General features: G+C 46.9%; 1 protein-coding gene across 2 annotated transcripts in view; it reads left to right on the top strand.

Annotated features, from left to right (window-relative positions):
• The window catches only part of MYO16 (myosin XVI), a 244,649-nt gene that overhangs the window by 99,611 nt on the left and 128,155 nt on the right, over positions 1-16,883 (top strand). For both annotated transcript variants that reach the window (XM_076054072.1, XM_032977714.2), the window contains exons 10-13: positions 2,400-2,541; positions 7,484-7,594; positions 15,134-15,199; positions 16,617-16,744. In XM_076054072.1, coding sequence (XP_075910187.1) covers positions 2,400-2,541; positions 7,484-7,594; positions 15,134-15,199; positions 16,617-16,744 — 447 coding nt within the window. The remainder of the gene's footprint in view (positions 1-2,399; positions 2,542-7,483; positions 7,595-15,133; positions 15,200-16,616; positions 16,745-16,883) is intronic.

The raw sequence follows: 16,883 nt of genomic DNA on the forward strand, positions 1-16,883 counted from the left end.
TAATTCCGTAAGCACACGGTGGGAGGTTTGTGCTTTTTGAATCCAAATCGGAAGTTTCCAACGTTGGAATCTGACCCGAGGGCTTTATGCCATGTATATTAATAAATCCGCCCTTGGTGTGTGCATTTCTGGGTTCCCGGGATGGCTGCGGATTGAGAAGCGATGAGAGATGTCTGTGTTGACCGCCCCATGTTGCTGATTTTCACCACAGGGAGTGTGACCCGCCTGAGTCCGCCTCCTCTGGAGGGCCTCTGCTGACTCCTTGCTCACAACCTCATTTTAATTTAACAGCAAACGACAGCCTCACCTCTAGCTAACAGGTCCCCGGCAGCAAACGTGTATGTCAGAAAGAGAAAAAAAACATTTTAGAAGAACAGTTGTAGGTATATTTATGTCAGCAAGCCGCCATTCTTCACGAACAGCTTCATGTTGTGAGCACTCATCATTTTTAGGGGTTTTCTGTCAGCGCTCCCTATTTGCGCTCCATTGCCTCTCTCCCACCTACGTTCAATCGTATTCGCTCGCACGTCTCAGGCCATCGCCAGGCGCTCGGGTCCAAGGCTCGAGTTTCCTCGGCTGCTGGGTCCTCATTTATTAGGCTGTGTATACTGACATTTGGGGGGTACAATAGAACTAAAATGTAATTGCTGATATAGCATGTTATTTAGACTTGACCGAGCACGTCCATTTGTAGAGAGATTTTAACATTGACCCATTGCATTCCTCGTGATATCCTGCGCACATTTTCTCGCCCATTGTAGTTTGTTGCAGTGAAAGGAAACTGCACTGTTTGATGCACCTCCGTTTAGCGCGGTTGGCTACGTCTGGTGCGAAATAAGTTGAATATACATACACGCGCTGCCAGTACAACATAAGGGTCTTCACAATTGAACTGCTTGAGTAATTGTTTTTTTAGTGGAAAATGTACGTTCTCGTAAATAGTATTTTTTTTTTGCTTTCGGCAGCTACATTTATTTGGTTTTAATTGTAACTTTCAGATCAGAGTTTTTAACGATGAAAATATCTTCATGATTTTCAACATTTCCATGGTTACATCGGGGGGCAAGCGACGGCTTATGCGCACGTCCTGAAGGTCGCCGTGGCTTGCGATCAGGGATAGCGATCAGATGCGAGGGTGCGGATGATTCACAGGTGTGGCGCCAAGATGAAGCAGCGCAATCGCAGCGCATGTCAAGCAGCCTTGGAGGACGTCTGTTTTGAAGACGCATATCAGTGGTGGAAACTCCACATTGCTATGGCGGGGAGGAGAGTCGATCCGTAGCACAGATACCGTGCCTTTTCCGCCAAAGTGGTGCTCGTTTAATCGAGCCTGGAGAGGATATGGGCCGAGTCAATCCCCCCCCACCCCCCCACACACACACAACAGGATTTGAACTCGCAACCTAGAGGCAGGAAGGCATGTCTGCCCATGTGACATCCTGATTTGATTGGCTGTGGCGAGTGGTGGAGGGTAATGTTAAACATTATCCAGAGTAAAGCTTTTTTTTATGTTTGGAACGCGTAAATATAATAAATGTGCCGTTCAACCGCCACCACCCAATACAGCCAGTTAGTAAGGTTTGTCACGTAGACAGAATGTGCCAAATAGCTACTCGTTCACCACACTGGCGTGTTGGAGAGTAAACCCAAAACATTTACAAGTAAAAAAAATACGTACATTGTACCTAGACGTTGATCTAAACAAAACGAAAATTATTATGAACAGAAATAGAGACCTTCATTGCAGTCAGCGCTGTCTAAGCCATGTGGCATGTGTTTACCAATCATCAGGTATGTCCAGCGTGACAACTATGTTTCATTTTTAACGGAGAAGATCGATCGGTGGGTCATTAGAACTGTCGCTTTGGAATCTCTGCATGACATCGCTTTTCAGTAGCGCATGCAGAAAGCCAAATATGCATGAGGATGAGTGATGACACGTTCTCTCACGCGTTGTAACACAATTTACATGTTGACACCACTCCAAAAGCACAGCAGGTGATGCACAGCATTCTCTGAGTGTTGTATGAATGGTATACACTCAGTAATATTGTGCTGAAGGTGCTGTTACTGCTGCCGTTGTTGGTACTGCTGACGATGCATGATGATGATGGTTGAATGATCATCAATGAATTAGCGATGGTGATGGCAATGGTTATGAATGATCATCGTGATGGATTGATGATGATCCTTATGGCTCGATGAATAACGATCGTAATGAATCGTTGGCTGATCGCGATTGAGAAGGGCTGAATGATGAAGTCGTAATGATGATGATGACGACGATGGGATGGAATCGAATTCAGAAGACAATTCGTAACCACAGCTCGCCGCACCTGTTACCTGGCCCCGTGAACGCCCCACGATCTTCACCCGAGCCCTCCCTTGTGCCGCACCAGGAAGCCTCTGCTGCTGCCCATCTCGAAGCAGGACAGCTTTGCGGAGAAGGACGCCATGTTCAAGGGCAGCGCCCTCTTCAAGCAAGCCTCGCTGGACGACGGCAGCGGCGGCCACAGTCGCATATTCAACAAATACGAGCAGGTCCGTACCCGCCACCTCGCACCGCTATCCCCAAACTCACGGCGGAGGATGCAGTGCAGATCGAATATCTTTGTAGGCATGTTGACAACAGGCGAGGCCATTTGCACGAGTGGAAACTGTAAAACGATACAGCAGCGTGCGACTGTAGTCATCCACAACAGATCATAAAATGCATCACGATGCAATGCCCGATCACCAAATACTAAGAAAGAGACATCACGGCGGTACACTCCGCTGCTACTCGTGACGCGGTTATCTGGCTTGACCACCTGAAGGTGAAATTGTAGTTTTTGCTCTGCATCTACACGAGCCATAGGAAAGAGAAGACGCGGTAGCATTCATCCAACAGTGAATGGATCATGGCTGCTGCTGCTGCCGATGATGGTAATGACGATGTTGTTACGTCTATGCTAATGGGCCGAACACAGTTGTGCAAACGACGCGAAAAATGTAAAACTACACAAACGTGGTGGACCCAAAAAATACACCCAAAATAGGTTCTTGATTAAAATATTACCCTGAATCATGTTAATTCACAGAATCACTGGGGGAGTGAATCATTACATGCAGAACAATAATGATTATGTCGATGGCACTAATGATGGCAATATTGACGTTAATGGCAAAGATAACGCCGGTGATGATGTAAGTACGTATGCTGAACTTCTTTCGCACTGTACTTAGCCAACCGTGCTAATAGGAGGTGCGGGGGAAGGACAACAAACTAAACACGAAAGGCAGTTCTAAAGAAACGAGTTTTCAATCAAGATGAAATCATCTTTACATAGGTTTAATCCTCACTAGTGAGAGGAGGCTTGTAAAATATATCAAATATATGTAAGAGGCATTGTACGATGATGTATCTGCTATGAAGAGACCAATGCCCCCAAAATGTTAAAGTGACTTTGTGCTACAATGAGCATCGAGGCATTGCTGCTCATCTGCTTTTTACATCTCTGCAGAGCCAGGAGTTGCGCTGCCCAGAATGCATCTCTCCATTGATTCATTCATACCAACGTACAAATTAGCCCAGGGTTAAATTTTTCACTGAATATGAAGTTCCATAGGCCACATACAGTGTGGGAAAAAAAAGTATTTGATCCCCTGCTGATTTTGTACGTTTGCCCACTGACAAAGAAATGATCAGTCTATAATTTTAATGGTAGGTTTATTTGAACAGTGAGAGACAGAATAACAACAAACATATCCAGAAAAACGCATGTCAAAAATTTTATGAATTGATTTGCATTTTAATGAGGGAAATAAGTATTTGACCCCTCTGCAAAACATGACTTAGTACTTGGTGGCAAAACCCTTGGTGGCAATCACAGAGGTCAGACGTTTCTTGTAGTTGGCCACCAGGTTTGCACACATCTCAGGAGGGACTTTGTCCCACTCCTCTTTGCAGATCTTCTCCAAGTCATTAAGGTTTCGAGAATGACGTTTGGCAACTCGAATCTTCAGCTCCCTCCACAGATTTTCTATGGGATTAAGGTCTGGAGACTGGCGAGGCCACTCCAGGACCTTAATGCGCTTCTTCTTGAGCCATTCCTTTGTTGCCTTGGCCGTGTGTTTTGGGTCATTGTCATGCTGGAATACCCATCCACGACCCATTTTCAATGCCCTGGCTGAGGGAAGGAGGTTCTCACCCAAAATTTGACGGGACATGGCCCCGTCCATCGTCCCTTTGATGCGGTGAAGTTGCCCTGTCCCCTTAGCAGAAAAACACCCCCAAAGCATAATGTTTCCACCTCCATGTTTGACGGTGGGGATGGTGTTCTTGGGGTCATAGGCAGCATTCCTCCTCCTCTAAACACGGCGAGTTGAGTTGATGCCAAAGAGCTCAATTTTGGTCTCATCTACCCACAACACTTTCATCCAGTTGTCCTCTGAATCATTCAGATGTTCATTGGCAAACTTCAGACGGGCATGTATATGTGCTTTCTTGAGCAGGGAGACCTTACGGGCGCTGCAGGATTTCAGTCCTTCACGTCGTAGTGTGTTACCAATTGTTTTCTTGGTGACTATGGTCCCAGCTGCCTTGAGATCATGGACAAGATCCTCCCGTGTAGTTCTGGGCTGATTCCTCACCGTTCTCATGATCATTGCAACTCCACGAGGTGAGATCTTGCATGGAGCCCCAGGCCGAGGGAGATTGACAGTTCTTTTGTGTTTCTTTCATTTGCGAATAATCGCACCAACTGTTGTCACCTTCTCGCCAAGCTGCTTGGCAATGGTCTTGTAGCCCATTCCAGCCTTGTGTAGGTCTACAATCTTGTCCCTGACATCCTTGGAGAGCTCTTTGGTCTTGGCCATGGTGGGAGTTTGGAATCTGATTGATTGATTGCTTCTGTGGACAGGTGTCTTTTATACAGGTAACAAGCTGAGATTAGGAGCACTCCCTTTAAGAATTTGCTCCTAATCTCAGCTCGTTACCTGTATAAAAGAAACCTGGGAGCCAGACATCTTTCTGATTGAGAGGGAGTCAAATACTTGTTTCCCTCATTAAAATGCAAATCAATTTATAACATTTTTGACATGCGTTTTTCTGGATTTTTTTGTTGTTATTCTGTCTCTCACTGTTCAAATAAACCTACCATTAAAATTATAGACTGATCATTTCTTTGCCAGTGGGCAAACGTACAAAATCAGCAGGGGATCAAATACTTTTTTCCCTCACTCTAACTCGGAGCCACAGGCATCGCCGTGAGAGGTATACTGCACGTGGTGTGTTTGGTGTGGAAATGTTTTCCCGGACGCCGACCAGAATGGACCCAGCTGATATTGACTATCATGTTTTTTTTCTTCTTCAAATTATTGTGCCGTATTACTTTTCGTACGCAGTGTATAATGTACATATATCGTATCACACTGACATCTGTACCAAGAAGAGATTTATGCGGGCTGGGTCATTCATATTTAATCTCAGTACATGATTGCGATCACAATAAAATGTATAGCGGATTAATTATATATGAGACCATTAGATCTGTGTGACAGGAGGAGGAGGAGGAATATCCAATGACACGTTCTTGAGAAGCATTTACCATCATCCGCGCAATTCACTAACGAATCAAAATCATGCTGTCTATTTCCATCAATTTACGTATTAGTTTTCTAAGCAAAGCATCGACGAAGCTATAGATTTACAAATGGCCCGTTAACTTCTCATCAATAAACAATTGTTAAAATTATACATCCATGATCTTACACCAGTACGATTTACAGTAAGACTTTACAAATGGTTTATATATCCTACAGTATTAAATAATGACAAACATCCCCCGCATAGCCTAGACCAGACTATTGGAGCTAATGTTGTTAGCGAGCACCTATTAAGGTCGACACAGCACACATACATATGTGAATATCCTTTACATATCTGACTCTGCACGTTAAAAATCAACGTATTTTTTTCATGCCTCTCATCAAATACAAGGACTTCCACGGATACATTATTTCAGCAGCATTGGTTCAATACGAGCCAACTCTGGACTGGTTTTGGTAATAAAGTGTCTCAACAGCAGTCAGCCTTGCTTGAAGCACGGTTCTCTTGGTACTCTGCTGACTGTGAGAAGATTACACTACCAACAGTGTACTGCTGGGCCAAATAAAATGTGAAGAAAATAAGAAATAGGATGGTGCTAAAACATTGTCAGAAATAGCTGATACAAGGTGAGATTGCGCACACAATTATCATTTTGGCACTATCTTTCATGTCCTTGTAGGGGTAGCCGTATCACCAGATAAACATGGGTTATCTATTTGCATAAATTTATCTGATCGATTGTAATGCGTTTGTGAAAATTCAATATTCCTGGCTAATAAAGTAATTCCTTTACATCTGCACATGGCCGCTATCTCCGGCCGCCGTGTGTTAATGTGAAGCTGCATCCATCATCTTGCAGCCCAGGATGTCACCTCTTCGGCAGCGATAAGCGTTTGCTTGCGTGCTGGCTCGTAGCATGACCACATTTGCCATTGGCTGCGCGGCGGTGCGTTGAATATCTATCTGAGTTATTTCAAGGGGATGGCGGTAACGAATGGATTAAATGCTTTGTTTATAAAGCAGGTGAGAGCCCTTTGGGCTCAGTGCTGTTAAAGACGGTGTAATCCGTTCCTAACTCTAGGGCACAAAGGCTACGCGACAATAATTTGCCACAACTAGTGATGCGCAGCCACGGTGGAAAAATGGATGTATTTCCACGTGCTTAGGTAAAGGGCGCCATCGTAGTGAGATGTTAACTACCTCGCCTGGTATGCAGGACTTCGTGGGTTCGATCCTGACCCTGATAATGCCTTGAAAAATGGGGTTTGGATGTTCTCTCCGCGTGGAATTTTCTCTGGCACCTTCGGTTTTTCTCTCCACATTTAGAAACATGCGTTTAAAGTTTTTGGCTACTGTAAATGTCCACGCGATAAGCCACTGCATTGAGCTATCATTTGTGGCCAGGTCGCTTCTGAAAAAGAACTATACAGATCAGTGGGCTTTATCTGGTAAAATAAAAACAATGGTTTCGTTTAGAAAAGAGCAGGGATGAGCTACATCAGATGCTCGACCGCTCTTTTCCGCTGGCATAACCGAACCGTGCCGGGGACCGTCCCGAGCCAGCCCGGCATGGCTCACGAGGCACAAGCTTTGTTTTTCCACTGCGTAAACCGAACCGTGCCACCGACGTCACACGCAGCGAATGAGTCGAGACGCGTGCAGATGACGCGGTGATGTAATGTACATTCTGAAAACTGTATTAGCTCCACCCCCTGGCGCTGCTTGGCCCCATTCAGTGGCTCATCAAACCACCGGTTACAAGGAGGTCCCCACGTTTGTCTCGGCTCGGAAATGCCGGTGAAAAAGTGATGCAGGCGTATGACCTTTTTCGAGCGATGCTTACATTCGGCTGACCTGCACGGCTTTCTGCGTCCGCGTGGCACTGGCGAGCAGGTGAAGCTGATGCCCCCGGCGCCCAGCGACGACCTGGCCACACTGAGCGAGCTGACGGAGAGCAGTCTGCTCTACGAGATCCAGAAGCGCTACAGCAACAACCAGATATACGTGCGTACCGCGGCGGCAACGGCAGCGGCATTGCAGCTCGCTCTGCCCCGGTGCTTCCATGGCTAACCCTTCCACAGTGATTACACGAATTATTTGGTGATGCTGATGGCTGCTGCTGCTGCTGCTGCTGGCAGTGGTGAACAAAGTAAAACATATTATATATATATAAACAAAACTCAACACGTTCGTCAATGATGATTATTTAAAAGGAAAAAAAAGGATAATAGTTTATTGATTATAACTACAATGGGACCATTGTCCAGAGCCAAACAGCAACGTGTCACGTGTAAACAGGCAAAAGTTATCACAGGTGTGGCTTACTCTAAATCACATTATCTCTTTTTTTTAATAAATATTGATTTTGTTTGGAAAAGTACTCCTTCCAGGCACTGGCAGTAAGATAACATAAAACTGTACTTTCCTGAATTATAATTCACATTTTTTTAAATGTATATTTTACCATTGTCCAATCTACGAACGGAAGATAGCTGCTGCATTTACCAATTAAGTTCAGTTGGGCATTGGCTCTTCCTCAGAGCACACCACAGTGGTTTAGTAATTGGTGGCATCATTAACATTGTCATTATCGTTGCCATTGTCAATATTGTCATCAGTAGTGCCGTCATTAAAGTTATTATTGTTTTGCATGTAACGATTCACTCCCCCAATGAGTCTGCGAATGAACACTATTCAGGGTCAAAGTTTTCATCAATAACCTATTTTTTGTTCTGTTTTTTCCCCCATGACGTTTGTATAGTTTTTCCATTTTTCGTGTCGCTTGCAGAGCTGTATTCATGCCATAAGCATAGACGTAACAACAACATCATTTACATCATTGGACCTCCTTTGCCAGTACCAAAATATAATAATAGGGTTTTTCTCCTTTTTAATTGCATTTTGACTGCAAGTATTGTGGTCAATGCAGACATGAATCCTCGTAAAAAAAGGGTTTCAGTTTTGTTGCCAGAAAAAAAGGGGGAAAACTCTATTATTATAATAACATCGTCATTACCATCATCAGCAGCAGCAGTCATGATTCATCCACTGCTGGATGAAGGCCTCCACTGTTGTCACGATGCCTCGTGGTCCCTTGATGTTACGAGCCATCGAGCTCCTGCGCATGAGATTATGTCATCTCAACTTCATCTCTAGGGCATATTCCCTTTTTCGGCACAACCACTCCCATCGCCAGTCTCGGCCATCGGCCACCATTGCCCCTCACGTCCCCGTCCTCCACGCCAACTTGAGCATCGGTTGGCGGCAGTCACGCCCCGAACGCCGACTCTCGTGCCGAGTCTCGTCAGCGCACCGCGCGTGTCTTCCCGCATTAACGCCGTCTTGTGGTGCGTAACCGCCACGCTGCGGTAACGAGAGGCCGCGCTGCGTGGGTTTCATTAAGCGGGAATGTCGCGGGGTGTCCCATTGCATCTCAGTAATGGGACCACGCTGCGCTTTGTCACATTAGCCGGGAGCTAGTGGCACGAGTCATTTTGACCGAGTCGTGGGGGCAAGGCTCTGCCTGCTCACAGCCAAAGATGCTTCCTCTCGGCTTATCTCGTCTCAGTCGATCATGAAAGGATGCTTAATTTGTTTTTACTTCGCCAGCCTTGCCATGCACATGCCACGTCAGAGTGGGCTCTCGCTCCGAAAGGTTAACGTTGTCTCGTGTTCAACCCCCCCCTCCACCCGGTGTCTTTTGGCGTGCGACCTCCGCATAACGGATGTGCGCTTCGTGGCAGCCACAGACTAAAAGCGATGTGCTGCCAAGTTCTATTCGGTTGTGCGTGCAAGAGAAATGCCAATTGGGTTGTGAAGAATTCAAGAGAAAATTGTCTATGATCCTAAAGAGGATGCTTCCAAACAAGTCTTGAGACTTTTTGAGGCTTTCATAGCTAAATGAACTCTGTCTTTACCAATTGAAAATGTATAAAGCGCTATATATATAACTGCCACGATATATCTTCTTTGGTTCTTTCGGTATAGGTCACTCTGGCGCACGAGATATGAAATCTTATTTGATCTTGACTTGATAGAATAAAGGATATTTAATTGAACGTTCATCACTGTCAGCGGTCGAAATGGAAATGAGGAAACGTGAATACAGACGGAATATGAATGTCTCTTGATTGGAAACATTCGAGGTAGCACAAGCCACAGTGAGCAATTTGAATAACTGGATGTAACGGGGACGAGTATCTAATGCAGAGGTGTTCTTGAGTCTTTTTCTTCTTATTATTATTATTTCGTGTGGCTTACAAAGATGCAGAGCAACAACAAATAGTTTGAGTTGTACGCCTTTTGGCGTCTTCTGGTCCAACACCAGTGGAGACTAGGCTCTAAAGAAAGCCGTCTCGGGTGTGGACCAATCAAATTCAAGGACAGTGCTTATTATTATCAGAGTTGTCTTTTTGTTTGCATTTTGACTGCTTGTGTTGTGGTTATTGCAGACATGATGCCTTGAATAAAGGTGTCAGTTTTTTTGTGCCAGTTAAAAGGGTAAAACCTATTGCTATAACAAATAGTTCACCTCCAGGCGGCCAAGCCAGGGAGCCACGTCAGGAGCAGCGGAGTGGGCCGCTGTCACGTCCCCTTCGCGTTTGTGGATCGGGCGTCGCGTCGTTAGCGGAATATGGCGGCCTTCACGTGGCGCACCACTCTTGTTGTTTGGTGAGAAATCGCGAGGGTTGCCGTCAACGCGGCCACCGAACATCGATCGTCGATCTCCGGGTCCACAGAGCGACATCACCAACAACACGAGCTCCTGAGTAAACATCACGGACGAGCGATCAATGTGTAGGGATGGCCACGATCGCCCGATGTCGTTGCCAGAGAGGGGGTGTCTGTGCGAGGACGGGAGTTGCTCTCCCTACATGATGGGGGGGGGGGGGGGGGGCACAGCTGCGAGTCTCAGGCAGCGGCGATTTGCAGTGCGGCTACCGAGCGCCAATGCCGTCGGACTTCCCCCAAATCCTCGATAACTCGAACAAGAAGCGCCCCGACCGATTATTTTTGTATTGCGCGAAGTCAACTCGTGACGAGGGTTAATGTTCGGGCCGTGCGAACTGTCCGGGCGCACGGCCATAATCGGGGGGTTAAAAATTGCCTCGAGTTCACTTCTAATTCCCGCTGGCGGTTGATTCTTAGCACGAAAATGAAAAGGCAGGCTGTCATTTCTTGCACAGTTACTAATGCCTGCGTACTACATTATAGACTCGTTCATCTGTGCACGCCGAGAGGGAATGGAGTGCACCTGACGTGAGCGAAGCCATTACATTGAAAAGGTGATGAAAGCTGCGCTAAGCACGTTATATTAATTTGTGCGATCTCGTCCTACGTGGGAGGCTGTTCAGTAGGTGAGCCTGTTTCGTGCTCGGATGGGATACTGCCAAGTGAGCATGTCAGGTGTTGCAGGCTTGGCCTGCACGGAGGCCACAATTAGATGTCGGTGCAGCACCGGATGCCTGCGTCTGTCGTTTTCCGGCGCTTTCGAGTGCTGCAGCTCACGCGTGTGATTGTATTTCCCCTGCTTTTCATCTTGTGATGGAAACATTACAATTCGAGGATTAACATACAGGCGGACACGTCACGTTGTTGCAAGCAGCGGAATTAATACGGAGTGAAAACGTGTGAGCGCTTAACGGTAATAATTGCACAAAGCCCCCGCGCACGTACGGACTTATGAAATGTTTTTAAATGCAGAAACAATGAGTTCCAAAGCAGCAACCGCCGCAGACGCGAGAGGCGGCCAAATGCCCAATGCCACTGTGCCCTGCGCCGAACGCCGCCACCAAAGCGGCTGACAAAATGAAAACAAAACCGCGAGTCGACGCGGAGCCACTGCATTATTCATGAACGCTATGCATGCATCACGCCGTCGCATTAAGCCTCACCTCCGCGCACGTCAAATTATCTCATTGAGACCCCGCCGAGCGATGGGGTCAGCGCACGGGCGGGGCCGCCGTGTCGTTTGCCGTTGCCGTCTAATCACGCGGCCCCAAAGTGAGCCGCTTGGATGCATTCGGGACCAGGCAGAGAAGGGGGGCCCCCTTGACAAGCGCAGCTTTTTTAACGGGCTCACCCCCTAGCAATGCTGACGCACGTTTCGGGCGCTGTAGCAGCGGTGCGGTGTAGCTCTCCGACGGGTTGTTGTGAATTCACTCTCTGAGTTTCATTCGGTTGCCAGAGCGAAAGCTCCTGGCACAAGGAGGAAAACGTCGGCATCGTGCCGAGCAACACGAACGCGGCGGTACCTAAGCGGTCGTAGCCACGCCAACGCATTCAACGAAAATCATTGTTGGATTTTACGCCTTCGTCAGCCCGCGCTGACCAAATAAACCCCCACAAGCCATGCGCCCTCATCCAGCAGTGCTGCCCACGATGAGCGTCGGTGGGCAAGAGGCTGAGGCGTGACCCGCACCCAGTCTAGCTCGGGGTGACCTACCGCGGTCATCTCAACAAAGAGGGGCGCGGGAGCCAACGATAACTTGCTTGGTACACCCGCAGGCTCGTCAACTGGTGGGCCTGCCTGAGCTCCAACTCGACGAGCGTCGGCATTCGTTGGGGGAACACCGCGCTCCTGTCCAGGGTCGGGCGTCACCCGTGGTAGCATTCGTGCACGCGTATATAGACGCCACCGTGGCGAGATGTTAACTACCTCACCTGGCATACAGGAGGTCATGGGTTCGATGTCGACCATGACGCCTGTACATTTGGAGTTTTCATGTTCTCCCTGTGATGGCAATGGATTTTTCTCCGGGTCCTCCAGTTTTTCCCTCCACATTTAGAATACACGTGTTTAGAATATTTGGCCGCGATAACTTTCCACATGATAAGCCATTTCGTTGAGCTTTCATATGCGACTTACCTGGTCAAATAAAAAGAATAGTTTAGTTTATCTGTTGATTTGAAGCTTTCGTGACTGCAGGTATCCATGCTGAGTCATCTGAAGACGGACGCTTGTGTTGCGACCACAACGTTGTGTTTTCTTTTGTTATTTTTCCTATCTACGTGACTTTACCGAAAGAACCGGAGAGTTTAGTTTATATCTATGTAAATGCATGGTCATACGTGCGATCAGAGTAGGTTAATCCCATGTCAAATCTTAAGCTGTCACTCTGTGTCTTTTAATCACGTGTGTCCAAGGAACCTACAGATAACGTAAACAAGTCAATCAAAAGCCTGCGGTTAACAAGAAAAAATACACAGTCAATTTTAAGCCAGCCCCAATCGATCAAAGGTGCAGCAGATAAGAGGAGATTTCCTCCAAGCAGTATACAATGCAGGAATTAGAATTACTGTACGATACAATTCCCATGACCAGATCCTCTCAAATACGTCCAAAATTTCAAATAGTAAAAAATATATTTTAATGTTTTTATTTCAACAGTGTCTCATGATTACCATATTTTATAGTCCATGGGGATTCCCCCGTTCCCCCCCCCTCCCCCCTATTGCACCTAGAGTATTATTGTTTACGCTTGCCATTGTTTAGTGGAGTATTGAGCTGAGACACTGTGGTTTTACTGGACATCTGTGAAATTAGAGCTTCATAGGTCATCGGATTTCTCCAGGATAAACAAAGATTCTGAAAATCTGGGAAACGACCGATGATCAAACTGGAAGCCCCACCGGCCACGTGGGTCTGAGGTGCCATGTAAAAATAAAATGATGATGGTAAATTGTTATTTTATTAATATTATTCCAACACCACAAATACACGAAAGCACATGGTCAAGATACACTGTGAGCGTGCAACTGGCATGATCAACTAAGTCGTTCTTGGCTCGCTCTCCTTGCACAATAAATCCATCTCAATTCATTGGTTATGTTACTTGAGAAGGAAACTATTATTTGTTTGCTCTATTGATGCGTCGCAGTACTCTTTACATGGCATGGGAGGCGTGCTGCTTGTGCGGATGATGCGATGATTGTGTACGGCAATATTTGATCACGTTTGTGATTTGGATAACAACAACAACAACAAAAGTCAAGAAGATTTTAAAATAATAAGACAAGAAAATCGACAAAATGTGTATTTTTTTACACATCCAGACAGCACTGTTTCACCGGTGTATAGCGTCAATCAAAAAATAATCCTTAATCCGCAGTGTTAGCAGATAACACGCAAAAAATAAGTGAATTGTGTTTATCCGTGATGGCCCACAGAACATCGTGCGCATGAAGTTGCCCATCGTAGCATTCCAGTCGGTGTGAATTCCGCCGGTTCTCGGTGCCCCCGTGTTGCTGAGCGGCCCTTTAATGCGATGAATGTTCCCGCAAGCTGAGCGGTGGTGGCTGCCAGCTTCCCGAAGCGTGAAACTGTCGCTGAGCTGCCTGCCTGCCGCTTTGAGCCGGCCGTAACTGCACCTTGGTATGTCAATTTAACGCTACAACATTTGATTACGGCTCGGCAGTTGGCTGGCATGGGGCACCGCGGCCTCGTATACATTTGGGCCTCGGAGAGCGTGTTATACTACGGCTTTCTTCTGTGGCCCTTTCTATGCTCGTTGGATATTAGGAGGCACGGATTACATCTGAGAGGGTATTTTCATTATGAATAAAAAAAATAGTTAAAGGTTGCAGCCCTGCATTTGCTTGCTCACTCCACTTCTGGCGGAAGGTGCCTCCACTAGAGAGGGAGCTTTAGAGAGGGAACTTTCTTGAAAGCGCTGGGGAAATTGGAACCGAGCTCCTAACCAATCACAATTCAGTAACCCCAATTGGCCATCTCTACCGGACCCAATTTCACCAGATCAACTTTTCCCCGGTTCCACCCCTTCAAATCCGCTGACCAAGAGAAAGAGGGACACGGCCTGCATTCAAAGCTATAACTCCCACATGTACTCCTGCGCCGTGTATACAAATATTATATTATCAATTCATAAGTTACGCTTTCGCATGGTTGGCTCCGTACGGTGCGAAAGAAATTCAACATACATATGTACCACTGCTGGTCGTGCACACACTCCCACCCCTTCCACCACTGCCCAAACCAGTCCAGCCCCGTATCCCGAGGAGGGGGCGGTCGTGTCTGCCATTGGTTGTCCGCCTCAAGGGATGAAAGACCGATGGCGTGCGGTCTCTCCATTCCTCTCTTCGCCTCGTCCAAAGCAAGCTCCGTGTGTGCACTGGAATTCGCGCAATATCTGGTCGCCATACGACTCGCAGATGACAGTGAGGCAGTGGTTGCCGAGACGTTCTCTCCATCCCATGCGTGTGCCTGCTCATCCAGCTCAGGTCATGCCCTTTAAAAAATATAAAACACTCGTATTTTGGAAAGAGGGTATTTTGATTTTTCTCTTTTCAGTGATTTACTCATCCCTTGTGGAACTGTAGCTTCCTGAGTTGCAGGCAGAATGGTAAATAACAAATGCCTTTCTGTATATCGATAGTAGCATAATGAGCTGCATGGGCAATGGTCGTAGGGTCAGGGGCGAGGCACTGGAACAATGGAGCCATTTGCCAAGCAGACGGCGCTTCGGAGTGGCGATGTTTACCGGTCCCACGTTACCGACGCTCTGACTTTTGTTGTCATTGCAGACGTACATCGGAGATACCCTGCTTGTTGTGAACCCTTGCAAGGAGCTCCCAATTTATTCGAACATGGTAAGTGGTATGGCACGGGTCCCGTGCATTAGTCTTTGTGTCCCTACACAATATCCCTAACCCCGTAATTCAAATTTCGCATGCATTCGGTGACTCTATGTTACGTATGCATACATCTGATGTCTTCGGCATGATATATGTTTAATGCGTTGCGGTAAACCTACCGATGTGTGCTGGCTGGCTGACTCGTTCCATGGGTGGCTCCAGCCGAGATGATTTTATTGGCAGGGCACTCGGCTCACGGGTTGGCATGTTGAATTGAATCCCAGTTTGTGCTTGACCGCCACATCATCCTTCTGGAGCTGATAAAATGGGTGTTATTTTCCGGGTAAATTTTTACAGTTGTCTTCGGAAAAGTCTTTTGGCCTGCCTTGTGAATATGTAATGTCCACAACTGTTTCAATAGCGCATTGCGATAAGAGTACCACCTCATGCTAATTTATGGGTGATGGCACTTTAATTATTTAGTTGGTGGCCCATGAACTGGTGGCTGTGTTTTATTGTTGTTGAAATCCAGGTCAGTGTTCGGTTTTGCGTGTCCGTATTTTTTTTTACCCTGAATCTGGAACCCCATGAGCTGCTTGGGGGCCCTCAGCTCTTGCTTCTGCCAACCTGGCACCACCGACCGCCAGTGGGAGGTCAACTGCACAATTGGATGTCTGTATGTTGGTCTTCTTTGGCACCGTACGAAGCCAACCGTGCTCATCAGAGGGTGCGGGAGGAGGACAAGGAATTGGATTGGAAATATGTTACGCGCTGTGGTCTATTTAGTATTATTTTAAACAGTTGCTGAGCACAAGCCTTAAGACCCAACAGTGCGAAGCGGCCAGTAACAAAGACAGCACGATGAAAGCTATAACACATATGGATTAGCGCGTTGCTGGAATTTTTCGTGAGGCTTAGGGTAAAAGACGCGGACTGGTTCCACGGTCTTCTCTTACACAGCCTCCACATTTTGCAATGTCCTCATCACCAAACTTAATACTCCACATGTACCTTCTCTAGCCATGTTCGTGTTAAGTCCATGCTGCAGGACCACCTGTGTGTGCTCATAAATGCATTAACTAAGATACGTTATGAAATGAGGCTGTACATATACGGTTTATTTGCACATGTCGGTGGCATGACATTTTGACACCGTTTTTTTCCTTGTAATTAAGCACTCTTTATTACTTACCCTGTTTGCAGTAAGTTTTGGCAAGGGTTCCGTGTATGTAATTGGAGGTGTTTCTGCCCCTGTTCGTTTCCACATTTCCCTCCTTCCCGCGATGGGCTCTAACTGCCGCCACTGCCGAGGGATCCTTCTAACCGAGCTGCTCGGCCACGTGATGCCTTTGCCGGCTGAAATAATAAAAGCCTGAGACGACGAAGGTAGAATTAACTCGGCTGCGGCGTCCCTCGCCCTGTCTCCGCCAAGGCCACCCAGCTGTACGTGAGCCACTGCGGTCGCTTCTGCCCGTCGCTGCCGCCGCACGTCTTCGCCTGCGCCGAGCGTGCGTTCCACACGATGCTGCGCGAGCGGCGCTCACAGTGCTTCATCCTCGGGTGAGATTCAATGAATAATAATCAGAACAACAAAAGCTCGGTTTTTGTGAAGCGCCTTTTAAATGGGCGATCTCAAAGCGTTGCGCTGTGCATCAAAGGTAACGAAAATAAATATTATAAAAAAATAAAACACTGGCAC

This window comes from Petromyzon marinus, chromosome 64 (assembly GCF_048934315.1).
Source record: "Petromyzon marinus isolate PM22_M1 ecotype Great Lakes invasive population chromosome 64, UKy_Petmar_22M1.pri1.0, whole genome shotgun sequence".
NCBI classification, from domain to species: Eukaryota; Metazoa; Chordata; class Hyperoartia; order Petromyzontiformes; family Petromyzontidae; genus Petromyzon; species Petromyzon marinus.